This window comes from Vipera ursinii (genome assembly GCF_947247035.1).
Source record: "Vipera ursinii genome assembly, chromosome: 2".
NCBI classification, from domain to species: domain Eukaryota; kingdom Metazoa; phylum Chordata; class Lepidosauria; order Squamata; family Viperidae; genus Vipera; species Vipera ursinii.
The window spans coordinates 72,019,180-72,037,260 of NC_139513.1; the positions used below are offsets into that span (position 1 = coordinate 72,019,180).

An 18,081-nucleotide genomic window follows, 5' to 3' on the forward strand; every position below is an offset into this window, starting at 1 on the left:
GGGGGAAAAGTTCTGATACGTCGTGCGACGTCACATGACATCACGAGTTTGACATGTCTGCTGTAGACATTTGAGACAGGTTGCTATTGAATTGAATATTCAGAAAAGTTGTCTTTTCAAGTTGCTATTAAATTAAAATTTTCACGGATCAGAAAAAGTAAATTATTAAATGCATGGAAAAGGGTTGCTAGCAATTAAATTGGGGTTGTTGGAAATTGAATTTGTAGTGACAGGAGGAACTGTATTTTCAGTTTCCCATGCTTCTGAGGAGACACCACAGATAAATTTGGAAATGTAGTCACAACACTGTTTTATAATCACAATCTCTAATGGAGAACTCTTGATGGAAATTTCTCTATGTGCATACATGTGTATGTCTATATTTTTCTAGATGGTTCTTGATGGATCCAGTTTCTACAAAGCTGCAATGGCCAACTTCTCTTTGGGAGAGAAACTGCCAGTCCTGAGAGAAATTGGCAAGCTGCATCACTCTTTGTTCTTTGCCACAGGAAATGAGGTGAGGCATCTTGGGTTCTCAAGGGAGACTGCTTTGGACTGAGACATAACATGTAGCATTATTGATTCTTTTATTTCTGGGAGGAGGAGGATTATTCAGAAGATGCATTGATTTTACATTACAAGCAAAAGGCTGTTAGTGTCTAGATTCAGTGCCTAATATGCAAGTTCAGCAAAACCTGTTGACAGAGGTTTTCTGTACTAGTTCAGAATGCAGTTCAGGAAAATCCTCTTGTTTGCTTCCTGACTCTACTCTAAGCTTTTGTTGTTGCTATTGTTATTGCCCTGCTTAATGTTATCTTTTCAGAAAGAAAAGGACCTTGTTTATTACATTAAGATGGAAGGTGTCTTCCACCTCAGGACCATAATGATTGAATTCACACATAAGAAAGGATGGAACATCCCAGAGAATTCCAGAATATTCCATTTTCCTCCAAACCATGCAGAATCTCCTTCCAAACTACCCATTCTAGAAGTAGTTTGAAGTTTCTGGAAATGCATCTTCTGAACTGGAAGTGGCATGAGGTGTTGAAGTGTTGATCTGATTACAAAACAGATCAGTTTAATCCAGAGAACCATTTCCATTGTAGATCTACTGCCAATTAATATTTCAGCCATGTTCTGGGTAGAATTGTAGAAAACTCATGGCCGTTTTTTTACTGAAGCTTGGATTATCTTAAACCCTATACAGTGTCTCTGCTATCTTGATTCAAGCTATAGGCAGGGAGCATGGCAGACATATATTTAAGGAATGCCTCTGTGGAAGTAAATTGTATTTACATTTTAAATATTTTATTTCTGCTACAAATTACTCTGTGATGGAAGACATAAAAACATTTTTGTAGATTGGGGCATGAGCCCCAGTCAGGGCTGTGGAAAAGACTGTTAGTTCTTTTATCATTTGTCTTGATATTTTTTGTCCATTTTGCAGGTATTCCAGGTAAGCCAAACTGGTCCAGGCTGCCTGCATTTCCTAACATGCCTCAGCTGCCTGAAAGCAGAGCGTTTCATGCAGTGTGGCTGGTGTGGAGATTCATGTACTCGTCAGGAGAAATGCAAGAAACGGTGGAATCAAGAGAGCTGCCCTCCAGTCCTGACTGATGTATGCAAAGAACCTTTATCTTCTCTCTGTATTCCCTCCACTTTGGCTTCTGCTACAGCTGGCTCTAGTACACTGTAGATCTTCTGTATCTTTGTCAAAGGAGATAATTTGTTTTTTCTAAATATAAGGTATAAAATAAATAATGTAAGTGTCTGGTGTAAGTGACCAAATCCATCATGTGTAGAGTTCAAGTTAACTCCTTGATTGTATTCTGCCTGTAATACAGGAGTCAGCTTGAAATCTGCATGTGTGGATCTGGTCACCTGTGCCTGGCTTTAATCTCCACAGACTGCTTGCCTTCCCTAGACAAGGTTCCATGGATATTTGTGGGGGGGGAGGGGGTTGAGTCAGTCCTGGATCTCAAGACTAATTCCCTCCTTGATCACTCCTTCCTATCTGGCTGGGCGTTTCCCAACAGTAAAGTATCAAATGCAGTGTAATGGACTGTACATTAATGTAAGGTATAAAAATTCATAAGCTGTGTAAAAATTAAGCTTTTCTTAATAACAATGACAATTTTCTTAGCAATAGAACATACAACAGAATCAATCCAAATTCTGCCCAACTTTGTCCAGCCTCTGGGATGTTCATAGATAGAAGACAGAGAAATACTGTATTCCTCTCTCACTGTAATTAGCATTTGGAAGTATTCTGCCAACAGCCTGAAGACAACTTTGATCTCTTAGTCTTGAACTCCTGATAGAGTCGTCCTCCATGAATTTATCCAATTCCTTTTAAAGCCATTCGAGTTAGTGGCCATTCCGATGTCTTGTGTGTAGAATATTATGCACTATCTGGAAAAAAAGCTTTTTCATGTCTATTCTGGATCTTCTAATCAATTTACCGGTCCTAACATTTTAAGATAGTGCATGATTTCAGTTGTGTTCCTACTTAGTCCACTTTTTTTCAAAGAGTCCCAAACCTTCTAATCTCTTCTGTTAAGGTAGACAACCATTCTGATTGCCTTCTTCTGCACTTTTTCCAGCTCTTTGGCAATGTTTTTCAAAAGTTACCATTAGAACTATATACGCTATGTCAGATATGAGCATAACATATTTTATAGATTTCGATAAAGCCATGGGAGTGCTGACTTTTTTGTTTTCAGACTTTTTTCTAACAATCAGGGGTGTGAAATTTATTCTTTTCACAACTGCTTCACATGAAATTGACATTTTCATTACAAAATTCATCTTGACTTCCAAAATCATTTTCCTGGGTATTTACAGATACTTCAGATTCCATCAGTGCATTTGTGAAATTAGGATTCTTTGCAATAGTTTAAGTAGATCTTTCTCGGACGTTTTCATAATCAGATGTGTTTTTTGACATTTGAATAGTACAGCTTCATCCACAAACTTGGCCGACTTTCTGCTTATCCTGAGGTTACATTCATAATCTTTACATCTTTTAGGAACTTGTGTGAGTTGCCTATTACATAAGAAACAATCATTGCTGCCAGTGGATTGCAGTCATAAAAACAAATGAGCCCTGGTGTTGATTTTTTCTTGGCAGGCAATAGAAAATTATAACTGTTCTCTTAGTTGTGTCTTTCCAAGTACAAAAAAAAAGTTAGAGCTCAGTGGCTATTTGAAAGTAGGCTAATAGATTGTTACATGGTTACAGCTTTTGCTAGTTGGTTTCAAGCAGTTTTTCTGTAGCTTATCTGTCTGCGCCACTAGTCGTAGTCTGTAATAAATGAGTTAATATTTAGCCAAACGTACTTTAATCAAGTAAACTTTCACCTTCACATATCATATATAGTAATTGTGAAGGACCCATTAGCTAAATTATTTGTGCAATAGAGAAAAGCATTGAAATGTCTAGATCATTTCTCAAATATGGTAAATAGAATGATAAAAAAATATAACACGATTTGTACTTTTTGTTGCTTTGTACAGCTAACCTTTTTATATAAATCTAAAGACAAATATTCTTTTATGTGGAACTAAATTTTGAGAGAGGACAGGAAGGCCTGGAGGAACATTGTCTATGGGATCGCGATGGGTCAGACACGACTTTGCAGCTAACAACAACAGATTTTGAGAATTTATTTTGAATATAGCAATAGAATTCAAATTCAGGTGGGATTATGTTGATACTCATGCATGTGCAGCAATCAGGGCAGGAGAGAAACATCCTTGTTTAAAGTCTGTTCCATGACTAATCAGCAGTTCCTTTGCATAGTCATTTCTTGCTGGTTTAATCTGCAGTAGAGTGATACTAGCCTGTCTTTAAAAATACATAGTTGTCATTTTTGGCCTGGGATATGGCCAAAAATAACTTAGGTCACAATTTTTATCTGCATCAAATTGAACCTTTCCAGTTTGGTTTTGTTTTACTAATACAAGCTTACCCCATTACAAGTGATAATGACAGAGTTTCCTCCAATGAATTGCATCATAAGCCCAGCTTTCGCAACAGCTGGATGGGCAGGCTATATGGAGAAAGTCTGTCATTTCCCCTGGACGTTCTCTCTGTGCAGAAATATGCCTGCCCTTTTGGCTGCTGCTTACAACTGAATTTGAGGCATAATATTTAACATTTCAGCAGGAGATAGTGAGATTTTAGGGCTGTTTCTGCTCTGGTCGTTGTTAATCTTGATGATAGTTATCTGCTTTCCCAGTTTCATCCCAGAAGCGCACCTCTGTATGGCAGCACCAAGCTGACTCTCTGCGGCAAGGGATTTCAGTCTCGTCCATATTTCTTTGGCACTGCTGGTGCACACTCAGGCCCTGGGGACTACTTGATTACAGTAGGACAGAAGACCTGCTCGGTGATACTTGAAGAGAGCTTAGCAAAGCGGTAAGAAGAAAATCTGCCTCTCTTCTTTCTCCCCACTCGGTTTCTGCCTAACTCTGTCCCATGCATATGCATCAACACTCACAAAAGAATTTCTTCAGATTTACTTCATGCATACATACATGGGAAAAGTGGGGGGAATAAAACATGGAGATGGGTATTGTGTGTCAATTACTGCATAACATCTTCACTTATCAGGAGGGAAAATGAATCCAGGGAATCCACATTTCCCTTTTCTTAAATGTTTACCTTTTCTAAAATGTCTATATTAATTACCCCGGAAGCATCTGTCACAGAGCTTGCCACTGGGCCAGAGTAGAGTTTGGTAGAATGGTGTCCATCACAAGCCGTGAGGATGTAATAATGACAACATGTGCCTAGTGACATCAAATGACACAGTTGTGTGCTTTCATCTTGGTGTGTGATGCAACAAGAGCCTTGGTGGAGCAGTGGGCTAATGCCTCCTTAAGTAACACCAGCTGCCTGCAATTAGTGCAGGTTGGAGTCCCACCAGGCTCAAGGTTGACTCAGCCTTCCATCCTTCCGAGGTAGGTAAAATGAGGACGCAGATTGTTGGGGGCAATAAGCTGACTTTGTAATAATGCCGCTTGGCGAAAGCCCTAATAAGCAGGCATATACATAGAATGAAGGCTATTGCTAAGCACATTGATTTGTGCTTCTTGGATTGTAAGCCACCCTGAGTCTTCGGAGAAGGGCGGGATATAAATGGGATTTTTTAAAAAAAGTGCAAAAGTTGACCCATTTGCATGATGGTGTTATGTATGTCATCACTGGCTTTTCCTTGCCTCCCTTGTGGACACCCAGACTCAGAGGTTAGGGCAGAGCAACTTGTGCTATGATACATTTCTGCTATCGTGTTACCGTGGCTGTGAGAAGTCTGCCATATTTCCCTTGACAAAATAAAGCCAAAATAAAGCCCCTGGATTCTCTGCAAAACGACAGGGGCTGGAAGAGGCATTGCTGTGCAGGTCTGCCCTGGAGGTGTGAGTCTGTCTTTCCACTCATTATAACAATTTGACAGCCACTCAGTTTTAATGGGTTTTATTGGGTCTGTTGTATTTTCTTCATAATTCCCCAAGCACCATTAGATAGGAAGTGCAGTATAAATAAAACATAACTGGTTTTTTTTTAAAAAAAATTATCCAGGATCTCATTGAGTGCACTGAAGAGTGTAGAATATAAAAGCCAACAAGAGAACCAGTGTGATATAGCCTCAAAGGTGCTTTTTTCAGGAGGCAACTGGACTTTCTTGTGTTTTTTTGAAGATGTTTCGCTTCTCATCCAAGAAGCTTCTTCAGCTCTGACTGGATGGTGGGGAGTGGAAGGATTTATATTGCTTGCAGACAGCTGGTCATTTGCATTCTTTTAGAGAGTCGCTGAAACCATTTTGGAAGTTTACCTGTGTCCTCAGGGTCACCTGAGAAGTGCAAATGTGTGAAGCCTTCTTGGGACAACCATACCTGGATGACTGAGAGTCTCCATAGACAGCCTGGTATAGCAATAGCAACAGCACTTAGACTTATATACCGCTTCACAGTGCTTTACAGCAGGGCTTTTCAACCAGTGGTATGGGTACCACCTGTGGTACATTGGCATCTGGCAGGTGATATGCAACCATTATAGAAAAGTGGTAGCAGGGGAGAGGCATGAGCTGAACCGGTGGCAGCACTGCACAAGCCTGAGTGAGAGATGGCTGGAGCTGCAGGGCTGTCAGGGCTCAGTGGAAGCGCCAGGATTAGCACCAGGCTCCAGCTGGAGCTCAGCATTGATCCTGGCAGTTCTGAGCCCAGAGGAAACGCCGATCAGTTGGAATGTTGCAGCATCTCCAGGGTCTTGTGATTTACATTCAGATGCTTGGCAACTGATTCATATTTATGACGGTCACAGTGTCCCAGGGTCATGTGAAGTGACCAAAACCTGCTGCAACCACCCAACAGAGGAGGGAGGGAATAAAAACCAATCAACCCCCCCCCCACCCCACCCCCACTGCCAATCCTCAGCAGAAATGCTCACAACAATGAAAACCTCGGACAGGAGGAAGAGCGATGCCGGGCAGGCAGGCAGGTCTCTTGCTCGGCTGTGGCTTGGGGGGCACTTTTTTCAGTATCATTGTAACTTCCAACAGTCACTAAGCAAACTGTTGTAAGTCGAGGACTACCTGTACTTCATCACTTTTTTCCTTTTTGGGGGGAGGGTCATCAAGTTTTTGACACCTTGCTAGGTGACTGGTGGTACTTGGATGTTGCCATATCCTAAAAATGGTACAATGGGTGAAAAAGTTGAAAAGCCCTGCTTTACAGCCCTCTCTAAGCAGTTTACAGAGTCAGGATAATATTGCCCCAACAATCTGGGTCCTCATTTTACCAACCTCAGAATGATGGAAAGCTGAGTCAACCGTGAGCCGGTGAGACTCAAACTGCCGAACTGGCAGCGTAATTAGCCTGCAGTACTTCATTCTAATCATTGCGCCATCATGGCTCATATTGTTCTGTACCAGCCTGCTACCGGCCCTGCAGAAAAGGCAGGGACAACCCCTTTTACAAGAAGGCAAGAGGCTGGAATTACGCCTGCCAAATTTATTGCTACAAAAACAAATAGAACAAGACACGAACCAAGAAACAGGAGCTTTTCAAGCGGTTGCCTTCAGCAAACCAGCCCTCCCACGCATTCCCCCTTAAATACAGTTCAGGGCGTGGCTTCTCTCTGCCTCCTTTCGAGGAGCCCCATTGCCTTCCTCTGTTTACTCCTGATTGACTGCCTCCTGCGTCAGGCGTCCTTGAACAGGGCCAGCTGTGGGTCATCTTCATCCAAGCTGTCAGGCTCACACAGCTGGGTCTGCGTGGTGACCAGGTGAGAGGGGCCTGGCTGAGGGCTCATCAAGCTGTCCAACCCCCTCAGCAAGCTCTTCAACACCACCCCCCTCCTCCTCCTCCTCTGAGTCGTCCAACCCAACTGCCAAACCCACAGGCTGACCCTGAATCACAACACATATACTCCATGGTATAATAGTTGAAGGTGTTCAACTAGGACCAGAGGGACCCAGTTTTTAGCTCCTCCCCACTTCAGCCATGGAAGTTTATTGGGAAAATTTGGGCCAGTCATTCTCAGCCCGTCCTATCTCCTGCTTCTTTTTCTGAGGGAGAAAATGGGAAGAGGGAACTTTACATACAGCTCCCTTCAGTCAGCATAGTCTTGCATCTTTTCCTTTTTGTCTTATCCACTTTCTTCTTGTTGTCTCTTCCAGTATATCTGTATTCTTTCAGTTATGAAGCAAAATATTTCAAAAGAATAAATATGTGCACCTTTTAAGAATGCATTTTTTAAAACAAGTATGCATTTTTGCTCATTTTTATCTGTTTTTGTGCACACATACAAAAGGCAAAATTGGGATAGGAAAAGGAATTTTCCGGAATTGACTCTCTTAAATATTTCTGCCTGGGAGGGGCTATGAGTTGAAGTCACAAGCTTTATGTTGCAGTGCAAGAGCAGCCTTATAGTTCTCATGTGGAAATCAGGCCAGGAGACATTTCTTTGTGTCAGAGGTTACACACTGGCAAGTTTCCCAGAGTGGAAATGAGCAGCAGTTTTTACTGTTTGCTAAAAGTGCAAAGAATTGCTAGAGGTAACCCTCTATGACCCAGTACACTGTAGTAAGTGTTGACCTGCAATTTAAAAAAACACCAGAATAAAACAAGAAACCAATGATGAGGTAAACTTGTATGCCTTCTTTAAAAAGGATGGATGTACCTATAATATGTAGAGTTTTAGTGAGTGGATCCATGGCTCTGAGGTTGTGGGCATGTTTGATGTGGGAAATTATTGTCAATCAGGATTTGTAATGACTACATGGAGCAATAGTGTTTTCAAAGAAAGAATGGCTTACAACCACCATGCTCTACTACAGGCTGTTCAGTTTTCTATATCCAGCATTCTGTTCTGTGAAGTTGTTCCTTTCCACAAGAGTCAAATGGTACATTTGTGGTGCCAGTTAGGAATGGAAAGAGGTGACCTTTCCGCTATTTCTACATCATTCCAAAATTAGTAATCTTAGACTAAGGTCAAGGTTAGTTACTAATTAATAGTAGAGGATTCATGAAAACGGTATCATTGCTTGATGCTGAAAAATCCTTAGATTGTAGCAGGTTATCATAATCAGTATTTTCCTTGTCCTTTCTTCACACTACTTGGTTTCCAGGTATAATGAAGTGCCAAAGTGGAAGGATTTTGCTGAAGTTCTTGTCTGCACATTGTCACCAAAGGGGATCGAGAAGATCATGGAACCACAACAGATTAATCTGACCATTATAGAGAATAAAACAAGCCCATTTTATATCACTGGCTCCTCAATCATCAGTGGCTTTATATTTATGGTGAGTTTAATATAATTACTTCCTGAGCATCTGCTAATGTTCTTACAATAAATTTCCATTAATGTACTAAATACTTTCTGATATGCACTGATGTCCAGTAATGGATAGTGTTTAGCTCTGTAGCAGATGTAGATACAGGCCAGTGGATAAAAAAAATAGATGGAACTTCTGGCCTCAATATCTTAAACTATCATTCCCATAATGCCTGTTAGACATGCTGACTGGGAATGGTGGGTGTTGGCACTGCAGAATTTCTGCATTTACCTATAATTTCATCCAAAAACGCTCAAAACTATAACTTCTTGGTTGTAATCCATCAGTGGACATGTGCAGAAGATTTAATGTAACTTAAAGCTTCTACAAAATTTAACAGACATTGTTTATTCAAATAAGATTTTGATTTGCCCAGATTAGGATTTGATGGGAATTTGGGATTTCTAAACTCTCTTTAAAGCAAGGCCAATTTTACATTTGGTAGTTCCAACTTGTCTTAACAAGACAGATAGAGAAAAGTTTGTCATCTGGATTGTTGAATTCAAGTGAGACAAACCTGTGTCTATAAATACAGTATATAAAATGGAAATATGAACCCTAGGTCTGGTACCAGAGGAAGGCTTTCAGGGCTTTCCTGAAACTTCAGGAGAGAGATGGGATCTCCAGGCTCAACGGCAGAACTAGATTTTAAGGGCTTTCAGGAAGACCAATAAATTTTTGTATTCAGCCCACAACCATTCAGCATCCATTTATTTATGACTTTTCTTGTTTTACCTTACACGTTTCTTAAGTATCCCTTTTCCATTGTATTCAATATACTCTTAAGTTTCCCGTGACATATACAGGTTCCATAAAATAGAGTGAACAGGAGGGCACTCTTTCAACCAGTCATTTTACCTCTTTGAATCAACCATCATTGCTCTTAACAGACGACATACTGTCACCTGATCATCAGCATTTGCACATCTTAAAATTTATCCATCCAGTTTTCTATCTTTAATATACACTTCTACCAAAGTATACAAATTCATCTATTTGCTCCATTTTTTTCTCCATTTATATATAATTTGCCTTCAATTGCCCTTTTCTTCACTAAACATAGCTATTTGGTACTTGTTCCTGCACATTAATGTTCAGATACATATTACATCAAATAACCTTACATCTTCTGTAACTCACTGAAGTTCTCACTCAACAGGGCAGCATCATCTGTATGCAAACTATGCATAAGCACAGCCCAAACAAACATCATCTAATGTCCTACAATCATTCCTTATACAGTTTGAACTATTTGTTGAACATTCAATTTTCTCACGCATGTTTTATTTCCATCTTCTTATACTCTGCTCTTAATCTAGCAACTAACCTTCAACTCCACATTCACACAAAACATTACAAAGTTCCAGCTTTTATCATGTGCTTTCTCTAAATCAACAGCAGGCGATAAATTTTCTCACTGTCATACATTTTAAAATGATCAGCTAGGGAGTAAAACTCTCTTCTGTACACCCCCTATCAGTTGCTCTCTTTTAGCCCAAGCCACGTTTTTGTTGTGGGGAAAATAGGAGGTGGGAGTATTAGGTATATTCAATGCTTTTAATAATAACATTGTTTATAATCAGAGTATGTTCCAATAATTGGCTACATCAGAGCAATGAGTACTGTGTTACTGTTTGTGGTATTCACCCTCAACAGCGGCCAAACGTAACTTCTATTCACCCTGCCTATGGCCCAATGGCCGGAGGAACAGAGATCTTTATCCGAGGACAAAACCTTTTTGTGGGAGGCAGACGGAAAGTGATGATTAATAATCTAGAATGTCCTGTGGACAGTGAGAAAAGGTATGACAGGGTGCTTTCTTTTTGCTTCAGCATATCAAACTGGATTGAAAGGCATAATAATAATAATAATAATAATAATAATAATAATAATAATAATAATAATAATAATAATAATAATAATAAGTTGGAAGGGACCTTGGAGGTCATCTAGTCCAACCCCCTGCTCAGGCAGGAAACCCTATACCATTTCAGGCAAATAGGTATAGAGGAATGAGTTATAAAAGCTGTAGCCATACATTTGAATTATATTAGATTTTAAAACCCAACTGATTGGTATGACATCTTTCTGTAAAGATACTTGGCCTTGAAAAACGTCTTGGAAATTCACTTGGACCCTTGAAAGTTAGAAACACCTGGGACTCTTCATGGTTAGAACATCTATTCCTGAGGTGGAGAAAAAATGGACTAGCATTAGATGGTCCCAAAGAGTGCAGAAATGAATCTAGTATCTAATGTTGACCTGGATTCTTGCAACCCAGATATGGAAGCCCTAATCAAGACATTGTCTGTGCTGGGTTATAGCAATAGTGATCAGGATTCTTTATTTTCTAAACTGCATTTATATTATTCCAAGAAAGGAAATTGCCAAAGTACATTGCTGCATTTTTTGAATAGCTAAATGTAGACCGCATTTAAGATACTTTAAAATATCTTTAAAATTATCTAGCATCTAATAATAGACTAGTATACTCATGTCTGGATTTTTATATACAACATACAATCTGATGACTGCTCCTACATTTTTCATTCTTTCCAAATGTCATAGTCTCAGTTTCTGGTAGGAAAGCAAGTGAATTGCGTAGTGTTTGTTGTAGTGAGGAAGTAATCATTCACACCAATTATCAATCAACTATTACTCAAGAGTGTTTCATGCAACCAGGGTTGGGGGTGGGGGGAGGTTGCCTTAATACAGCCATGAAGAAGAAATGAAAAACAAGATGAGGGGAGCTGAAACAAGATATAGAAAACAAAACAAAAATAAAAACTCCAACTCAGATGCAAGAATAATAATATAATAATAATATAATAATGATGATATCTATGAGATATGTGACAAAGCTCAGCATTCCCCTACTAGGTATCTCATGTGGTTAGTGTTGTTATTGTGCTTTGAAGGTTTCCTTAACCTGGTACTGAACCCTCAAATCCTTCAGTCTTCATGAGATAGCAAATGCCATTAAACTTATTCAGCTAATTTTAATTTCTTTTTTTGTCTTTAGATAAAGAAATATCTCTGAAATGATGATCCAATGGATCATGGGTTGTCTAGTACATTCATAAAGTTGACAATATAGAACACTATTCCCTAACACCAGTGCTTCTAGATGTATATTGGAATAGTAACTCTCAAAATTCCCAACTGGATGCTTTTAGCTGCTTTTGCTGGGAGTTCTGGACTGGCAGTCTTAGGGCATGTGGAAAGTGGCTTGCTGGAAAAAGCTGGTGCAGGAAAAAGGGCTAAAAGATCTATTGATAAGGAGAGTTCTGTCATGCTTTTTTCCCCCTTCTCCCTAGCCAGAGAGAGGAGGCCATAATTTGTACCACCCCACCTTCAAGCAACTTGATCAATGCATCTGTGTTTGTAATAATAGATGAAGAGCGATTTCTTTCTCCTCAGCCTTTCTGGTATCGAGAAGACCCCCAGATATATGATATTTCTCCCAACTGCAGTTATGAGTGAGTCTCCTTTTTCTTCTGCACCCAGATTTCTGAAGGACAATCCTACTCTTCCTACGTAAAAGATATTTTTTTAAAAAAGTGTATATTTGGGGGATGTATACAAAAAAAATCATACTGGAATGTATACATTTATATTTAAAAGCATACATTGAGAAGACTTATGTGAGTTAAAAGGCCACCTATGTAATAAATATCAGAGAATGTGCGAAACTCCCACATACCAGGAAATTTAATAAATCCAGATATTTATTATGGATTATTTTTTAAAATATCCACAAAAATAACCTAGACTATTATAATTACTTCCTTTGAATATTAAATTGTTTTCTAGTGAACTGCATATCCTTTCCTCTTCTTGTGTCTCCGCATTATTTTGTGAATAATGAAGTTTCTAGTGTCCTGAACCTTTAAGACTTACAAACATTTATGGATAATAAAAATTGATAAGATTTCACTGCAGCTGTCTCATTCAATGAAATTAAGAAGGGTTTTCCCAGCAGCTCCATCCTGTGTACCAAAGTAATTTCCAGTGAATTCAGTTAGGAATGCGTTCAATTTTTAGCAAAGTGGGAGCATCTGACTGCCCTGTGCAGGCCTGAATGTTTGTAATGTTAGGAGCTAGATATTGGCTGCATTGGCTTCCAGTTGCCCCCCGGGTGAGATTCAAGGTGCTGGTGATGACCTATAAAGCCCTAAATGGCTTGGGTCTGGGATATCTGAGGGAAAACCTGCTGCTGGCATCAAGTTCCCTTCGTCCTGTGCGCTCCCACAGGGAGGGCCTTCTCAGGGTGCTGCCGGCAAAGGATTGCTGGCGGGCAACGCCCAGGGGGAGGGCCTTCTCTGTGGGCGTGCCTGCCCTCTGGAAACAGTTACCCATAGAGCTTAGGACTGCCCCTGATTTTCGTTCGTTCCACCGGGACCTGAAGACCTGGCTCTTTGAGCTTTCCGGCCAGGACTGAGGATTTTTTAATTTTTTAACTTATTGTAATTGGGTTTTTATCATAGTTATAGGGGCTTTAGATTTTAATTAAGGATAATTTAATCTATTTTAATTGCTATTAATTTTTGTATTGTGATGTTGTTTTAATTGCCTTGTGAACCGCCCTGGGTCCTGCGGCAGAAGGGCGGTATATAAGTTTAATAAATAATAAATAATATAGGATTACAGTTTCTCATGGATAATGTTCATATCTGAATATATCACTGACATGCTGCTCCAGGGCTCTTAGAATGGAACATCTTTGCTCTTGTGTCACATTCTTCCAATTCCTTGCCAGGGGCTCCAATATCTACATCTATGGTGCCAATTTGGATTCAGTGTATAACATGAGGCTGCAATTTGAGTCTGCTGGAGTACAAAGCAAAGCTGAAGTGAGTATTTTCAAAAGAGAGAAAAAGAGAAAGAGAATTGTAGATATTTATTCATAAAGACTGTAGCTATTTACTCAAAAGAGGCTTCCTGTGGATTTCAGGGCAATTGCCTGAATAAATGTGCTGCTTTGGGTTGCATTGCATATAAAAACTACTATGAGAAGCTTGCTTTCGGCATAGCATTCAAGACTTTCTTCATCTTAGTCATTATTATGTTTTCTGGAAGTAAAGAATTCACTTACATGTGGAAAAGCTAGAAAAAGGCTTAGTAGGTGCTTTCAGTAGTAACTTTGCCCAGGCTCCAGGGTGTCAGAATCCATTTATATCACATTTCATAATTGTATAGGTAGAACAACGTGCTATTACTGGGGATTCTGCCATCTCTCCGAGGGGGGGGGGGGGAGAGGATGGTTACTAAAGCGATTTTCAAACAACAGGGGATGTTTAATGGGGGAAGGGAGGGGGACAGACAGATCTGGTTTGTGTCTTCATTTACAACTGAAAAAGGGAAGCAATAACCATAAAACCAAGGAGAGTTCCCTTTCCCATGGAAGGACCTGACACCTAGCAACTGACGACAGCCTGACCAAATGGATGAGGGGAGGGACTGGAATGGGAATGGTTTATATAGGATTGAAATGTAACTTTTCTCAGATTCCGTCTTGTATTCCCACAATCGATTCCTTCCTAGTAAACATTTTCCTTTTGGACTAAACTTGCATCCAAGAGTTCTTATTTCCTAAGATGTGGATTGAGGTGGGTCCTGACAGTAGACGGAATCTGCTTTAAGAGTCAACCTGGAAGGGAAAACCTTACCGGGGGACTTTGCAACAAATACAAATGTCTGGCGACGAAGCAAGAGAGGAGGGAAGCCCCATGGAGGGGGAGTCTTCCCCCCAAATGGAATCCCAGAGACAATGGGAAACTGAAGCAGCATATTCCCCTGGGGAAGAAGCGGTGGAGCAGTACGACCGAAAACCCCGGTGGTCGATGGGCGTTGGAAGGAAAAGTGAGTGGGAAAAGGCTTCGGGAGGAAAGACCCTGAGGCGTAGTAACCACCAACCGGAATGGAGGCAAGAGATGGAGAGTTCCCTGCACGCCAGCGAGGAGGAGCGGATCCTGGAAAAGGCCATTGATCTGATGGAAGCAACCCTGAGTTCACTGAGGGAGGAGAGAGCTGAAAATCGCAACCGAGGCAGCGCCTGGGGACGCAACTGGAAAGGTAACGGAGGGGATCCAACACCTGAAACCCCGGGGCCATCCAATGGAACAGGAATTGCTGCCTCAGCAGTACCCACCCCCCCCCCCAGAACCACAGATGGGGACCAGGATGAGGAGCGATACCGGCCACGGCGCAGACAACGCTCCAGCCAAAGACTCCCGCCCCTGGAAGTCAAATTCAAGGGGGAGCCATCACGACTGGGATTTTTCCTAACCCAAGTCCTCAGCTACATGGAAGAGTATGGACGGGACATCCCCAGTGACAAAACACGCATCCGAATTGTGCAATCTGCCCTGGACGGGATGGCTGCAGACTGGGTGGTGAACTTGCATGACTCCAACGCCCCAGAACTCAACGACTTCAACCGATTCATGTCATCTTTGAGGCGACAGTTCGAGGATCCTTTGGCTGACCGTAAGGCCCGGGAGAGAATCAAAACGGTGAGGCAGGGCAGGCGAGCAGTGGCTGATTATACCCAAGAATTCCGAGCCATTGCCAGCAAGCTGAACTGGCCAGAAGACATCCTCCTTAGCCATTTCAAAGACGGTCTGAACTACGACCTGTATGATGCTTGCCTGCCTCGAGGAGACCCACCCCACCTTGACGACTGGTACATCCTGGCGGAGGAAGTAGAAATAGACCTACTGAAGAGACACCGCAGAGGAAAACCATGGGGCCGCCTGCCACCCGAGCAAACACGCGAGGGGGAAAACCCACCAGCCACAGCCAAAAAATCAACAAGTTGCTTCAACTGCGGGACAGAGGGCCACCGTGCTGCAGAATGTCGTTCAAAAGCCCCCCCACGAAAACCAGAGGCATCATCCTCCAAGAAGCCGGGGAAGCCCCAAGGCAACACAAAAGACTCTTCCATGAAGGGGACAGAGGCTGTAGAGTCCACAATTCCTGCCAGGAACTGGGACTGGACTCCGGCCTGCACCGCAGGGACAGTGGACAACTCGGAAGACAGCTCAGAGGGAGAACCATTGGTAAGTGGACCCCTTCCACCCATACTTAAGACAGTGACTATATTAGCTTCCCCTATGCCTGAAGCAGCCAAAATAAAAGCTCTGATAGACTCTGGGTGCATCCGCTGCCTTATCAGCCCAACGCTGGTGGAGAGATTGAGCATCCCAGTGAGGAGGCTAAAACATCCAATCTCTTTTAGTCAATTAGATGGGACAATAGCAGGGGGAGGACCAGCCACCCTAGCCACTTTACCAATCCACCTATCACTGGGGCCCCATGAGGACATAACGTTTATAGTGGCCCCAGGCATGGAATGCCCAATGATCCTAGGACTGGAATGGCTGAAGAAATGGAACCCCGGGATAAACTGGAGGACAGCAGAACTCAATTTCCCAAAGAGGGGGCAGAAGAACTTAGACTCCAAAAGCACCCCCCCCAACCCAGAGGGAGGAGACAGCAGCAGTGGGGAAAGAGAAGGGATTACCAGAGATACCGGAGGAATACAGGGACCTGGCTGAGGTTTTCAGTGAGGAAAGAGCAGATGAGCTTCCCCCCCACCGCCCCACAGACTGCACCATAGAATTCAAACCTGGGGCAAAACTCCCAAAACCCAGGATGTATGCCATGAGCCCAAGGGAAATGGCAGAAATGGAGAGATTCATAAAGAAAAACTTAGAAAGAGGATTTATTGAGCCTGCCAAACCCAAAGTGGCCGCCCCGGTTCTGTTCAGGGAGAAGAAGGATGGGTCCTTTCGTTTGGTTGTGGACTATAGAAATTTGAACACAATTAGTGAATGTAATCTGTACCCCCTTCCCCTAATGAAGGATATGTTATCCCACCTATCAAAAGGAAAGATTTTTACCAAACTAGACCTGAGGGAAGCATACTACCGTATTAGGATTAAGGAAGGAGACGAATGGAAGACTGCATTCAACTGCCCAATGGGGTGCTATCAATTCAAAGTATTGCCATTCGGACTGCAAGGGGCCCCCGCAGTCTTTATGCAATTAATTAATGACGTGCTGAGAGAGCACCTATATAAGGGGGTCCTGGTTTACCTCGATGACCTCCTTATCTTCACAGAAACCAAAGAGGAACATATCAAACTAGTCAGAGCAGTCCTGAAGAAGTTGCGAGCTGCCCACTTATATGCTAAATTATCGAAGTGTGAATTCCATCAGGAAAAAATCGACTACCTGGGATATTGCATATCTCCAGAGGGCATCGAAATGGACCCTGAGAAGGTCAGGGCAGTACTAGAGTGGGCACCCCCCCGCACACAGAAGCAATTGCAAAGTTTCCTGGGGTTTGCAAACTTCTACCGCCAATTCATCCCCGCATTTGGCCAAATAGCCATGCCCCTCACAAATTTGTTGAAAACGAAGGGGGGGGGGTCACCCGTGAAACCCAGCCAGCCTCTGAAATGGTCAATGGAATGTCAAGCAGCATTTGAGAGGCTAAAGAGACTTTTTTCTGCTGAACCTGTCCTAAAACACCCAGATCCCGATAACCTTTTGTAATACAGGCAGATGCGAGTGATGTAGCGGTAGGAGCCGTACTATTACAAGAAAATGATGGGGGGACATCGCAACCATGCGCATACACATCCAGAAAACTCACAGAAACAGAACAACGCTGGCCAATATGGGAAAAAGAGGCATTCTCGTTGAGGTGGGCATTACTAACATGGCGCCAATTTTTAGAAGGAAATAAAATACCTTTCCAGGTCTGGACAGACCACAAAAATTTGGAAGCACTAAAAACGCCCAGGAAGCTCACTCCTAAGCAAGCCCGCTGGTCCCAACATTTTCACCGATTCAATTTCACTCTCAAACACTTACCGGGGGGAAAGAACTTCCTGGCAGATGCATTATCCCGCATGCCCCAATATAACAGCACAAGAGTTACTGACTTTAAACCACTTGTACCGGAACAACAACTGGCAGCACCAGTCACCACCAGGGCACAAGAAAAAATGAAGCTGAAGGTAGATAGCCAAACTGGAATAGAATTCAGGAAATCTTTGGAAAGTGATGAATGGTTCCAGAAAAATAAACATGTGTGCACAATTAAAGATGGACTGCCGTGGGTGGGGGAGAAGCTATATATACCTGCCACACAGAGAATCAATTTCATGCAACTGTGCCATGATACAAAATCAGCAGGACACTTTGGCTTTGTAAAAACCTTACACTTAA

General features: G+C 42.0%; 1 protein-coding gene across 1 annotated transcript in view; it reads left to right on the forward strand.

Annotated features, from left to right (window-relative positions):
* Positions 1 to 18,081, forward strand: part of MST1R (macrophage stimulating 1 receptor) — a 70,593-nt gene that overhangs the window by 26,308 nt on the left and 26,204 nt on the right. Inside the window, exons 4-10 of the mRNA XM_083351434.1 lie at positions 392 to 517; positions 1,448 to 1,618; positions 4,242 to 4,420; positions 8,634 to 8,808; positions 10,498 to 10,643; positions 12,159 to 12,320; positions 13,601 to 13,694. Of these exons, the coding sequence (XP_083207560.1) occupies positions 392 to 517; positions 1,448 to 1,618; positions 4,242 to 4,420; positions 8,634 to 8,808; positions 10,498 to 10,643; positions 12,159 to 12,320; positions 13,601 to 13,694 (1,053 nt within the window). The remainder of the gene's footprint in view (positions 1 to 391; positions 518 to 1,447; positions 1,619 to 4,241; positions 4,421 to 8,633; positions 8,809 to 10,497; positions 10,644 to 12,158; positions 12,321 to 13,600; positions 13,695 to 18,081) is intronic.